Source organism: Pristis pectinata, chromosome 6, assembly GCF_009764475.1.
Source record: "Pristis pectinata isolate sPriPec2 chromosome 6, sPriPec2.1.pri, whole genome shotgun sequence".
NCBI lineage: Eukaryota > Metazoa > Chordata > Chondrichthyes > Rhinopristiformes > Pristidae > Pristis > Pristis pectinata.
In genome coordinates this window covers 10185394-10200223 of record NC_067410.1, presented here as the reverse complement: position 1 = coordinate 10200223, position 14830 = coordinate 10185394, and the positions used below count along the sequence as shown (strand labels likewise).

General features: G+C 42.6%; 1 protein-coding gene across 1 annotated transcript in view; it reads left to right on the top strand.

Annotated features, from left to right (window-relative positions):
• Nucleotides 1–8906: 8906 nt before the first annotated feature.
• Nucleotides 8907–14830, top strand: part of LOC127571533 (protein phosphatase 1M-like) — a 36171-nt gene continuing 30247 nt past the window's right edge. The window contains exon 1 of the mRNA XM_052017989.1: nucleotides 8907–9413. Coding sequence (XP_051873949.1) covers nucleotides 9217–9413 — 197 coding nt within the window. The 5' untranslated portion in view covers nucleotides 8907–9216. The remainder of the gene's footprint in view (nucleotides 9414–14830) is intronic.

Genomic DNA, 14830 nt, shown 5'->3' with positions numbered 1-14830 from the left:
GTCATTCCTATTGATATTGATGTGTGTATTATCATGCTTCATCTGTAGGAGATCGCTGTTGATATGAAATCTGAATACTAATTCCTCAGTTTGGCGTGATGAGCTTTATCTTCAGTTAACTTTTATCTTTGAAGGGAAAGTTATGAATTTATGAAATTATTCCAACTTCCCTCTGTTATTGTCAAAACCACTTTATAGTCAACTTCTAAGAATGTATATACAACATGCACGCAAGAAGTCTTGCAGTTAAATCTCTATATCTCTTCATAAGGACCACCTACTGGGCCCTTTTTCATGTCCTTCCAAACACGGCCTGTTTAATATTCTTCTAGTCACATCAAACAGTAACCAGTGTTATGTATGGTGACCTGTTGCAGTTTACAGCAGTACTATTATCATTGCTTTCTGTGGTCTCCTTTACCGGTTTCAGTTGCTCTGCAATGTTGAAAGTTGTTCAACATGCTTTGTGACGTTGCTCTGGCTGGCCCCAGTTAAAAGTTTTTTTCTGTATCCCAGTTAATTATCAGAAAAGTTTACAGGAAAAATTATCTCTGGCTTTGCTGTAAGAACCATGATTTCCTCTCTTGGTAATGGACCTGCACTGACAAAACTTGCACAAGTTCATGTTTTGTACAATAAATGTTGCTTCAACTTTTTAGTTCCTCTGCTGTTTCTCGTGGAAAAAGAATTCTACATTTGTTGTTTGGAACACTTAATATGCAGCAGGTTACACCCAGTCACCACTTTTCAAAAAACACTATCATCACTGGAAAACTCCAAGATCAACATTTTTTTGTTGTTTGGACTCTGACCTTATTGCTTGTGGGGGGCTGCTAAACCCGATTTCTATAATTCCAATAGTGACAACTCCTTGAAAACTATTGACTGCAAACTACAAAGTCCTTTTGGACATTCTAAATGGACTGATAAAAGTTCTACATGCGTGCAAGACTTCTTCACAGTACCAAGGTTTGTTAGTTTATAGGATAATATGCCTTGGGGATACTTGTTTACCTTAAGAGCCTTGTTCAAGTTGCCATTATTAATACCAATTCCTAGACATTTGCCATATCATTCATAAAAGTGGTAAACCCAGTCCAGATCTCGTCTGATGCTACTTCCACTAGGGGTCACTAGAGAGCAATTCAAGCAATGTAAGGAATTTAACATCAGATCACCAAACAGATTGGGCATTGAGGGTAGAGTCTTACTGTTTTCTATTTCTTTCTGTTACCTGCACAGTTGTGGCAAATTAGAAGTCACAGTATTAGATCAAAGGAAAAGGCTTATAATGTTGCAAAACAAAATAAGCATGAAGTCAATGAAAATTTCAGAATTCAGTAAAGGAAACACAAGATATTGATAAGGAAGAGAAAAATAACTATGACTAGTGTGGAAAACAAAAAGGCTACAAAAGCTTCTGTAGAAAAGGTAAAATGGAAAAGATCAGTAAAAGTTAATGTGGGTCCCCTACAGACTGAGAGGAAAAATTACATTGGGGGAAAGAGGAAACGGCAAAGAAATTAAACAAATTTTTTTGAGTCCGTGTTAGCAGAAGGAGATACAGAGTCATAAAGTAATAGAGCATGGAAGCAGTCCCTTTGGTCCAACTCATCCATGCCGACCATGGTGCCCACCACACTGGTCCCACTTACCCGCATTTGGCCCATATCCCTCTAAACCCCTCCTATCCATGTAGTTATCCAAATGTCTCCTGGAAACAGTGAAGAATGACTGGTCTAAAATGAACAAGGAGCTGAAAGAATTTGGCAAGCTATAAAAAGCACCAAAGAAGCTGAAGGAGCTAAAAGCTAATAAATCCCGAAGTCTTAATGACCTGCATCCCAAGGCTTTGAAAGATGGAGGTGGTTGCCAGACTCCAAAATTACATAGACTCTGGACTAATTCCCATGGAAGGTTACCCCACTATTTAAAAAGGGAGGACAAGGAAACTGAGAAACCATTGAGCAGTTGACCTGACATCAACAGTGGGGAATATGCTGGGATCCATAATTAAGGAAGTGGTGACCGTACGGAACTCCAGACATGAAGCCTTTACTTTATGAGTTTTGTGATTATAGCTCCATGGAGAATCAAAAACCATGGAGGGGTGGGGGGGAGCTGGGGTCAGATACATATCTCCCCTCTCCCTCTGTTCCTCTCTTTCCCTGTCACTCCTTTTGGCACCTTCAGTCACTCTGCCCTTACAGTATGTACAGTCACAGAGCAGTGGTTGTCTCTAGCGGAATCGCTGTTGGGACTAGTTGAATAGAGTCTTGGCACAGACTAGAAGGGCAGAATGGCCTGTTTTCCATGCTGTAGTGTTCTATGGTCTTGGGGCATGCTGTGTTACTGCACTCTGGTTGAGTCCCTGGATTCATGGACCATGAACTGTGCAGCCACCCAGCCCCATTCACGTAGACACAAGTAACTGCTCTTCCTGTAGTTACTGCTATACCATACAACACCTTTTGATCTACTCCCTGTTGGAGAATGTCAAGCACAGCTTGGGGTCTTATTGAGTCCAAATCATGAGCTTTGCAGTGTAGCCACTGAAGCAAAGGTCCATGACATTATGGATGTACACAAGAAAATCAGTGAGGAATGTCCTATAGCAATGGAGGTGGTAAGCCTGAACAGTATTTTCTGTCAATAAGCAATGCTTATATGTGTTTCAATATTGTGACATCAAATCTGCAATAATTATATTCAAAATTTGGTTTGCATTTTCAATGTACTGTACTCGTGCAACTGGTTTAGTGAAAGCTCCTGAAATTTTTTGTCTCATACTGCACAGTTTTCTGACCAGGCTAACCTGCCCCTCTCACGTCCAGTGTGCCCCTGATCAGGTTTACGAAGTATGATCATTGTAGCTAAAAGCGTTGTGCTTACAAGCAGGCAGCAGACCAACCACCTACTGATCGTCTGGGATAAATTACATGGGTAATTTGTTCCAAGACATCTCCTGCTCCCAGATCTGCTGGTGTGTTCCTGTGCTCAAAGGTGACCATGACATTAGATCCTGTTTAGTGCATTTGGGAGCAGGAAAGGGAGTGTGATGACAAGCACTAGGGAAGAATTTTGCCTCTGTTCACAGAGAGAAAGAAGCCTCCCCCATTGATACTCGTGTCTAGAGCCTGCCTTTATGACTTAGGTGCAACAGAACCCAACAGGGTCCCGGACCTGAAACGCTAACTGCTTCTCTTCCCACAGATGCTGCCTGACATGGTGAGTGTTACCAGCATTTTCTATTTTTGTTTCAGATTTCCAGCATCTGCCATTTGGTTTTTTTAATTTTTCACGACCCAACTATATGCCTGATAAAACATTTAGGTTCAGGTTGAGGCAAACTGCTGTGCTTAATGTAGGTCAGGAAGATTTGCTTAGCGTTGCTGCATGCACCCCTCTATTTCTGATCAGTAGCAACATTTTCCCACTGTTTTGCAAATGCTTCCCGCTCTAGTCAGGCAGGAATGGGGGAAATTACATACTTGGTTTCAGATTGGCTATGGTCAGTATGGATACTAATTTTACTTGTTTTATTTAAAAATTATACTTTATTGATAAAATATACACACAGAAAATACAATCACTTGGAGACACCCTCTCCCTATCCATCTGCCTATCACCATACACACCTCCCACCGGTTCCCCTCCCTCCAGCCCTTTGTCACTTCCATCTACCACCTCCCAGCTTCGGACATCATTCCCACTCTCCCCCCACCTCACCTGGATCCACCTATCACCTGCCAGCTCTTGCTCCACCTCTTTCCTCCACCTTTTTATACTGACTATCTCCCCTCTTTCTTCCCAATTCAGATGAAGGGTCTCGACCTGAAACGTCAACTGTCCATTTCCCTCCACAGATGCTGCCTGACCCACTGAGTTTCTCCAGTACCATTGTGTGTTGCCATACAACCACCTCTACATCTTTCTATACATTCAATATGGCATTTAACTATTACATACTCTTATATACATTAATAACTATTACATGCATCAAAGTCACTCATATTTCTTCTATTAAAAGCACACCCATTAAGTGTTTGAGAGGCTGTTACACAGAGCTTAGCCCCAGAGTGCCCTTTGGCGGCAGAACCCTAGATGGTGGTCCTTCCCCACAAAGTCTCCAAAGGCACCAAGCTCCTGTACCCCGGAATGTGCCAGTCAGCAGTATTGCCTTACAGACACCTCCTTATACTGAAAGGCCAACAAGTTTCAGGCAGGCGTCTTTCACCAAATTGATGATCTTCCAGCAGCAGTTGATAATTGTTTCTGTATGCATCCTGGTAACAGACTGTAGATCAGAGAGTCAAGCAGACCTCTCCTTAAATGGTAATTTGATTTAATTGAGGAATTAAATATGCAGAGTTGAGTGAAATCAGAAGCTCTTATAGCGTTAGTGTCCCAGGACAAATTTCACCTATTTCTCTTGACAATAGACTTCCAAAAGTGTTACAGTGTTTACCTTGGGATGCAGAGAACAGCAGCTTTTGCAGGGAGATGTTGATGAACACTGCCTCAGGTACAAGAAAAGTTTTCCTATTTTTTGTGAGCTCTGACTGGTCCCATTCTTAAGATCTTGCAAACATCGCAATTATCTCCGTTAATTGTAAATGCTTAGCATAATCAACTCTGATATCTGCTATTTTAATAAAATCATTAGTAAGGATCTATAGGCAACCCAGCATCAATTGCAAATTGCACATCAGTAAAATGTTTACATGATTTTAAAAATACTTTATTTTTCCAAGTACCACTCTTAAATAAGGAAAATGCTACAAAACATTAGGAATTTTTAAATTCTCAAATAGTTTCAGGATAAGGTAAATCCAAAAGTTCCAGATGTGAACTGCACAGTAGGTTAGCCAGTATCTGTAAGAGGAAAAAATAATTATATTGTTGCTTATGACCCTTGAGCAGTGGTTAGTTCTAAGATTTTGTTCCAGTGTTATCAGGGACCTTCTGAAAGACAGAGGCACAAGAGACTTCAGATGCTGGAATCTGGCGCAACAAACAATTTGCTGGAGGAACTCAGCAGTGTCAGTGCGGGGAAAGGAATTGATATTTCGTGTCGAAACCCTGCATCAGGACTAAGAGTGGAGATGCGAGGTTTCAACTCAAATTGTCGACAATTCCTTTCAGCCCTCACTGCTCGACCTGCTGAGTTCCTCCAGCAGATTGTTTGTTGCCCCATCTTAAAGATACTTTAAGACCATAACAATAATGTGAAAGTTAGCTAGCTTATACAAGCAATTTGTTTGCTGAGAAAATCAAGTATTCATTCTGTTAAAAGTTTCAATTCACATATTTATGCAACATATCTCGTGTTAGATTACAAATGAAAGGAAAAGAAGCCCTGAAAGTAGCATTCACTGACTTTTACTTTTATATTTAAACTTTTAAGAAAAATGGGAACCATTGACTTGTTAGCCTAATGCCAGTGATAGGGAAAATAAAGGAATCAGAGAGAAAGCAAAGAGTGATGATAAATGGATGCTAATTAGATTGGAAGGCTGTGCTTAATGGGGTACTGCAGGAACTGGTGCTCACATCCTATCTGATCACGTTCTATATCCAATGATTCGGCTGGGAGACAAAACGTCACGTTGCCAAGTTTGCTGCTGATAGTAGCCTAGCTGGTATTGGGGGTAAGATGGAGGATGTAAAGAGGCTTCAGGGGGATATGAGCAACAACATGGCAATGGAACGTTAAATGGAAAAATGTGAGCTCATCCACTTTGGTGCTCATAACGGAAAAGAAAAGTATTTGTTAAATGGTGAGAAATTGGCTAATGTTCACAGAGACTAGGTGTGCTTGTACATAAGTCACTGAAGGCCAACGTGCAGGTGCAACAAGGGATTCGGAGGGCAAAAATGATATGTTAGCCTTTATTATGAGAAGGCTTTGATGACAGGAATAAGATAGTCTTATTGCAATTGTATGGGACTTTGGTGTGATAGCACCAAAGGGTTTCTGTGCAATTTTGGTCTCTTTACTTAAGAAAAGATGTAATTGCCACAGAGGGACTGCAGTGAAGATTCACTAGACTGGTTCCAGAGATGGTGGGTTCTCCAGATGAGGAGAGATTGAGTAGATTGGCTCCGTATTCTGTGGAGTTTATAAGAACGAGAGGAGATCTCATTGAAATTTACAAAGTTCTTAAAGGGCTTAAAAGGACAAATGCAAGAAGGATGTTTGCCCAGATGGATCAGTCTAAGACCCAGGGGGCACAGTTTGAGAATAGGGGTCACCCATTCAGGACAGAGATCAAGAAATTCATCAGTCAGAGGTGGGAACCTTTGGAATTCTCTCCCTGGAGGGCTGTGGAGACTCATTGCGTTCATTCAGCAGGAGATTGATTTCTGGAAATTAAAGGAATCAAGGAATATGGTGACAGTATTGGAAAATGCCAGCTATGATCTTGATGAATAGTGGAACAGTCTCAAAGGGCTAGATAGCCTAGTCTTATTTCTTATGTAAGTAAGTTTAGGTTTAGGAGCTGTATTAAATATAAGTGTTGAAATTCTTGGAGTGGGTAGCTTACCAGTGGACTTGCACATAACCCATCACCTACAGTAATTGGCCTCAAAATGAATGTACACTTCTGGTAATTCTGGGCTTCTTAAGGCTGGATTTCCCCATTGTTTATATTGATCCTTCAGATGCAGGAATCAGTCTTGCGTTACACGACTTAGATGAGAAGAAATCTTTACTCAACATGTGGTAAAGTCCTGGTATTCAGTACCATAGAGGAGAGTAGAGGTCAATTCATTGAATATATTTAAGAAGAAGACTCATTGAGTTCATTCAGCAATAGATTGATATCTAGATGCCAAAAACATCGTGTAATATGAGGAGAGATTGGAAATCTGGTACTGAGACAGATAATCAGTCATGAATGCATTAACGTTGTTTAGGCTGCACTTGGAGTATTGTGTGCAGTTCTGGTTGCCCCATTACAGGAAGGATGTGGAGGCTTTGATGGGGGTGCAGAAGAGGTTCACCAGGATGCTGCCTGGATTGGAGAGTAAGATAAGATATCTTTATTAGTCACATGTACATCGAAACACACAGTGAAATGCATCTTTTTGCGTAGAGTGTTCTGGGGGCAGCCCACAGGTGTCGCCACGCTTCCAGCGCCAACATAGCATGCCCACAACTTCCTAACCTGTACGTCTTTGGAATGTGGGAGGAAACTGGAGCACCCGGAGGAAGCCCACACAGACACAGGGAGAACGTAAAAGGAAAGGTTCGACAAACTCTGGAGCATCGGAGGCTGAGAGGAGACCTGATAGAGTTTTATACAGTTATGAGAGGCATAGACAAGGTAGATAGTCAAAGACATTTTCCCCCCAGGGTAGAAATGTCAAATACTAGAGGACGTGCATTTAAGGTGAGAAGGGGAAAGTTTAAAAGAGATGTGTGGGGCAGGTTTTCTGCACAGGTTGGTGCCTGGAAGGTGCCAACAGGGGTAGTGGTGGAAGCATTTAAGAGGCATTTAGACAGGTACACAAATATGCAGGGAACGGAGGGATATGGATCATGTGCAGGCGGGTGGGATTAGTTTAATTTGGCATCATGGTCGGCACAGACATTGTGGGCCGAAGGGCCTGTTCCTGTGCTGTACTGTTCTATGAACGGTAGAGCAGGCTCAAAGGGTAAATGGGTACCCCTACGTTGTGATAATGATCAGGCAATCAGTTTTAAATTGAAGAATACAAACCTGGCTGAGCAACCTCTTGAGACCGCCTGGCTGGAACTACCAGGCAACACAAATTACTCTAAGAAACCAGAGGCAGAGGGGTTTTAATTGGCCAAAGAACCAAGAGGTGAAATAAGAAGAATGTTGGTTATAAACAAGAATCATTCCGTTTGGAATCCAATGTTTGGAAGGAGCAACAAATGATAAGTTAATAGTGGTGTTGACCCAATGGGTAATATACTTACCGACTCAATAAATTTCAGAGACCAGAACAGAACAACTGAGGCCAACTGCCCACTGCAGACGTGGGTGTTGCTCTGTTGTAGGTGTGACCTTTGGAGGAAAGTTCCCATCTGCTCTTTCAGATCACACGCATAGAGTCATACATCATGGAAACAGGCCCTTCGGCCCAACTCACCCATGCCGACCGAGCTGTCTCTTCGAGCTATTCTCATTTGCCTGCATTTGGCCCACATTTCTCTAAACCTTTCCTATCCATGTACCTGTCCAGATGTCTTTTAAACATTGTAATTGTATCTGTCTCAACCACTTCCTCTGGCAGCTCGTTCCGCAAACCCACCGCCCTCTGTGTGAAGAAGTTTCCACTCAGGCCCCTTTTTAATCTTTCCTCTCTCACTTTAAACCTATGTCCTCTGTTCAAGGACTCCCCTACCCTGGGAAGAAGACTGTAACCATTCATGTTATCTACACCCCTTGTGATTTTATATATCTGTTTTAAGGAGCATTGGAATTAGTGCCTGTACCTTGATGAATAGCAATCCCTTCCCATAATTACTGAAACAGATTACCAGATCATCATCCCAATGCTGTTTACGGGAGCTTGCTGTGTGCAGTTTGGTTGTTGCATTACTTACAACTGTGACCATTGCAAGCACCTAAATGGCAGTAAAATACTTAGTGAAAGGTGCTATGCTAATGCAAATCCGTCTTTTTAACTCCCAAAAGGAAATTTAGGATTTTTTTAAAATTCCACTTCTTCCTTAAACACCAATTTTGAGAATCAGTGAAATATAATGAGTTATTTTCACGGCGAATTCTTTTCCGACCATTGCTTGTTTTTTTTGTCAAACCAAGTCAAATTCAATGGTAACTTTAAGAATAGAAGTACTGGGGGGGGGGGGGGGGGGGGGGGGAATGTAGGAAAGTATTTAGCAAGTTCTTTCAGAGTGACCGTAAAACGCCCTTCAACGTTTTACACTCGCCAGTTGAGTTGGATCAGTTCTGTGCGGGCTCGGTAATTGGACAGTCAGTCCACGTAGTTCAGGTTCAAAGTTAACACAGTGACATGTAGGCTTAACAAATGCTGGGCGGTCGGCTTTAGTGGGTCGCGGAAACTTCCTCTTAATAGGGCAGTTTGGCACAGTGTCTTGTATACATTAAACAACCCCGGAGGATTTGTGTTTCTCTCTACCCTATAGTGGGGTTTGGGGGGGGGGAGGGTGGGGAAGGCTTCGGTTCACTTGCAGCCATTTGGAACCACGGCGAAGGCATGTTGAAGAGGCTGAGGGCTCGGAACCCCCCTGTGAAGAGGAGCCCAGCTCCTGTCTGCGAGGAGCCGCCGGATAATGTGTACTGCCGACCCCACTTTCTGCACCAGACGGGAGAGACGATTCTGGATCAAACGGTCAGACCCATCTTGTTCCCTCCCAGAAACAAGAAGTTGCCGTGGAGCACGGGCTATGCAGAGTGAGTTTGAATAGGAAAGTGTCTGTGTGTAAAAAAAAGTCTGCTTTAAAACTTGTACAGTCATTGGGTGCAAAACAAAAACTGTACATACTGTAATTCTGAAACAAAAGGCAGCAACAAGCTGATAATGCTGTGAAGTTTCACCAGTGGACCGTCGAATGCTTCTCTTCACTGAATCTGTCCAATGTGCTAATTACTTCCAGCATTTCCTGCTCTTTTGGGAGCTTTTCCTAATACCAGCAGATTGCTGCAGAATTGTAAGTCTTCCTATCAGTGTTGTTGTGCTTTAACTTACTCACAGAATGCACCCTTTCGCATTTAACACCCAATCCCAATTCTGTTTGCTCGTTTTTTATTTCCCCCAGAGGGCGGTTTAGTGTTAACAAGAATGTTTTGGGACAGGACAGATGTGGATCTGGCGTGGATTTTGCTTTTTTTAAATTTTGGTTCAGTTTGGGCGGTGGGTTTGGGGTGTCATTCGTGTTGACAAAACTCAGTCGTTGTCCCAGGGTGCAAATAACAAATACTAGAGAGCACAGGCTTAAACTGGGGGAGTTTAAAGGAGATTTACATTGGCAAGTCTTCTTTACACAGAGAGTGGTGGGTGCCTGGAACGCACTGCCGGGGATGGCGGTGGAGGCAAGTACAATAGTGATTTTTAAGAGGTGTTTACGCAGGCAGGAAATCGAGGGAAATGGATCATGGGCAAGCGGATGGGATTTGTTTAATTTGGCATCATAGTCGGCGCCGACCATGGACTGGAGGGGCTGATCCTGTACTGTACTATTCTGTGTTCAAAAACTGAAAAAAAACTTAAGAGATGCATCAACGTTTGATTTGTGTGCATTGTAGCTACATTGCAACTTATTAACACTTATTGGACGACTGTCTAGTACATCCCACAAAGAAATGGGTTGGGTCAGAAGTCTATGGGAGCATTTTGAAAGTCCTGCACCATTCTAATACCAAAAGTGAATAAAAATGGACATTCTGCATGGTTGACATTTATAAAGTTTTAGCAGTGAAATTAATCGTGACCATTTTATTTGGAGTGTTCAAAGTCGAGTTTATTGCCATATACACAGGTGCAATGAAAAACTTACTTGTAGCAGCATCACAAGCACATAACATCATATCAGCAGCATTCAGAAGAAAAGCATAAACAAATTTTACACAATTATTACAAGAAAGAACACAATTAGAAAAAAGAAACAAAGTTCATTTTAGTGCAAAGTGATCAAAGTGGTTAAATGTTTTCTGGTTGAAACCAAAACATTTGGATTCAAAATATGGATCAGATGGGTGCACCCCCTTGAAACTATCATGGTCATCAGATAAAGTAGTATTTATTCAACTCCAGGAATCCCACAGAATTTGTGCTTCTACTGATCTTTAGAGAGCTCTTCCAATATCCCACTCCCCTGCTCTTTCTCCCCTGCACTGCAAGTTTATTTACCTGGTTCCCTTTTGAAAATTACTTTTGAGTATGCTTCCTCCACCATTTCAAGCAGTGTATTTCTAGATCATAGTAGCTGTCTGTGTAACATGCACCCTTTTCCTATCTTCTCTCTGCTCTGTGGGATTCGAACACCCAGCAAGACTTAAAGCTAGAGTATACATTCTCTGTTCTTTTAGAATTTATCTTTGTGGCAATTTGCAGCAAAATGTCAATACTGGCGCTGATATTTACTGATTCTTGGTGGAAGGAACAAAACAAAATCATTTTATTCATTGTTAAGTGAAGGTCCAGGATTGATAGTGTAAAACATCAGAGTTGTAAAGGATTGGGGAGGGGGGAAGAACATTGGGAGGGAGAGATTACGTAAACTGGAGGAGCAACATCTCCGCTTTCAACTGGGTGCATTCCAGCCAACGTTGTGTTCGACGACTTAAAAAGCGATTCTGTATCTCCTTGTTATCCCCCATCCCAGACCCATCTATTGTTTCTTCTACTTGTCTCATTCACACCACTTCTGCCTTGCGTTGTTATCACTGTATTACCTTCCGCCTTCCATCCCATCACAGACCTTTCCGTTCGTTCCTCCATTTCCAGCATCTTAAAACTTACAGGGGTAACACATTGTCCTCGGCGGTTTGCACTGAGCATGGGTTCCAGCTTGTATGCCGCTTGTCTCCATTGCCTTTTGACATTCTTCCAATTTACCATTTGTGATGAAAGTTCAAGAAGCTAAGCCAGTATCTGTTTCTCTATCCACAGGTCTTGCTACTTATTCCAACATTTTCTGTTTTTATTAGAGACAATGATTAATGCTTTCTACACCCCCCCCCCAGCTTTTTTTTCCTCCCCTTACCTTTGACCCATCCCCCAGTGGATCTGCTCTCCCCTCCTCCCCCGCACCTGCCTATCACTATCTCTTACCTGCATCTACCTATCACCAACTCGTGTCCACCCCGCCTCCCCTCTTTTGTCCACCTATCACTGCTCTGCTTTTCCCTCCTATATATTGGGCTTCCCCTTTTCCTATCTTCAGTCCTGAAGAAGGGTCCTGACCCGAAACGCTGGCTGCCTGTTTTTCTCCACAGATGCTGCCCGGCCTGCTGAGTTCCTCCAGCATCATCGTGTTTTTCAATGCTTAGGAGTTTTACTCTTGCTGACTTCCAGCATATTAAAATGTACTCTCAGTAGGGTGAAGGAAGTAGATTTTATTCCCATTATCTAATTTTGAATGACCTTCACTTCACTTGTGAATCAGATTGAAACTTTTATTGACTTTAGAAATGTAGTATTAATGCAAGTTGTGGTTGTCAAATGGAGTGATCAGCTAACCACAGGTTGGACAGACTTGGGTTGTTTTCTCTGGAGTGTCGGAGGCTGAGGGGAGACCTGATAGAAGTTTATAAAATTATGAGGAGCATTGATAAGGTAGCTAGTCAGCCACTTTCCCAGGGTAGAAATGTCAAATACCAGAAGGCATAGCTCTCAAGCGATGTGTGGGGCAAATTTTTTTTAAGAGTGGGTGGGTGCCTGGAATGCACTGCCAGGGGTAGGTGGTGGAGGCAAATATGATAGTGGTGCTTAAGGGGCATTTAGACAGGCACATGAACAAGCAGGTAGTGAGGGGATATGGATCATGCGCAGACAGATGGGATTAGTTTCATTTAGCATCATGGTCAGCATGCCCTTTGTGGACCAAAGGGCCTGTTCCTATGCTGCACTGTTCTATGTTCTAATCGATCAATGAGTAAAGGGACTAATTAAATATTACATGTGTTGTATGAGTTGGGGGCAATGTGCCCAGGTTTCTAAGAGAATTAAAATCCTGTTGGAGGTAATCACTTGGCTGGAAAGCTTGACATTCATTCGCCCTCTCGCTTCACATTGAAGCTTTGGAATCGTCTTATGTGCAGATCTTCATCATTCGATCCCTCTACAGGTTCTTGATTACCTAGAGCAGGTTCTTTGTCCATTGTCCCTCTGAAAAGTCAAGGCCCTGGAAAGCCTGACTGTTTTGACTGTTTTCGTGGTGAGAGTCAGTCACGTATGCATATTGTTGGCCATTTGGATACATGGGCCTGAATGAGCATCCCCTAAATATTCCAAAGTGCTTCAGATTCATTGTGTCCCCGTTACAAAGACGTGTGCAGCCAATTTGTGCCTGGTGAGGACCCACAAACGGTGCAAGAAATGAATGACAGTCTTTAATTGGTGCTGTTGTTGAGGGGTTAGTATTGAATTGATACTGGGGTTTTATTCTATTGACCTGAGCAAACGGTGACTACAGACATCATCTGGAAGATAACACTCGCAACTATGCAGAACAGTGAGTCCCTATAATGTGATTAGATTAGACCAGAATAGTTTATTGTCATATACACTAGGGTACAATGAAATTCCTTGTTCTCATGAAGCTCACAGAGTAAACAGTATAATGGTAACAATAAATACAGCGATGAGCGCAAAACAGCAGAATGGTGCAAAGATAGTAGAGAAATCTAGTGCACAAAGAATTGCTTAAGTGGCAATAATGGAATAACCGAGAGAGGTAGAGTTTAGAGTCCGAGAATTTGGCAGCACCACTGGGAAGGGATGTGAGAGAAGTGATTGGTTCAGAAGTCTGAGAGCAGTGGGAAAGAAGCTGTCCTAAAGTCTGGACGTCCAGACTTTCAGGCTCCTGTGTCTTCTCCCAGAAGGTAGAAGAGAGAAGGGTGGCAGGCATCCTTGATGATACTATTAGCCTTCCTGAAGCAACGCACTGTGAAGGTGGACTGGATGAGCCTGCAGTGGATGCTCATGTTTTCTCTCTGCCTGTCTTGAGTCATTATGTCACATTAGTGAAGTTGTTAGTGATGATTAGTTTCACGTTACTCTTCGGACAAGTGAACCATAAGTAGCGCAAGAAATCTGTACTTACTGTGTACACAATAATTTCCTGGTTACTCATTAATGAGATCAACTGCCTCCATAGTACAAAAAAATAACCAAACTGATTTTGCATTGGTTCGGAGCTAGAAGGAGCAGGAAGGGTTTGCAGGTTGTCAGTGTTGGACTGGGAGAAAGCATGATTCCTGAGGATGGAGCAGTGAACTGAACTAACACTTCCTCCTCCCTTGAGGAGCAGACAGTGTGGTAATGGGAGGCCTAGAGGGCCAGTTTGTCAAACGGCTGGTGGGGGTGGGATCAGTGCACTCCCAACAGTGTGCACCTGGCAAGCTCAAGCAGCATGAAGATCTAGCCCAACGATTAGTGTTGACAGCACAGACACAGGCCATTTGGCCCAGCAGGTCCGTGCCAGTATTTATCCTCTGCATTGGGTATCCTCCCACCCTTCTTATCTAACCCCCTGTTAGGCCTTTCCAGTCCTTTCTCCTTCCTGATCTCAACCGGATTTTGTTATATTTAAAATAAAATAGTAAATCTGTCTGGATTAAAACATTTTTACATAGAACAGAACAGGCCCTTTGGCCCACAATGTTGTGCCAACATAGCTATTCCCTCCTACCTATAGACTGCCCATATCCCTCCATTTTCCTCTCATTCATGTCCCCATCCAAGCCCCTCTTAAAAGCCCCCAATGAATTTTCCTCCACCACCCTATCAGGCAATGTATTCCAGGCATCTACCACTCTCTGATTAAAAGAAACTACCCCTTGCGTCTCTTCTGAACCTATCCCCTCTCACCTTAAATGCATGCCCTCTGGTATTGGATCGCTCAGTAATGGGAAAAAGATAGTGCTTGTCCACCCTATCTATGCCCCTCATAATTTTATACACTTTTAAGGAGATTTAATGTCTACATTGGGCAGAAACATATTCCAACTACATTACCCTCAGAGTGTGAGACAATGCTTTTTATCTCTGCCTGTGACTCTGTCTATAGTTACCTCAGCAAGTATGTGCACCCACAAGTTGCTATCTTGTGATTTTGTGAAATTCAGTGAAACAGAAACTGTCAACG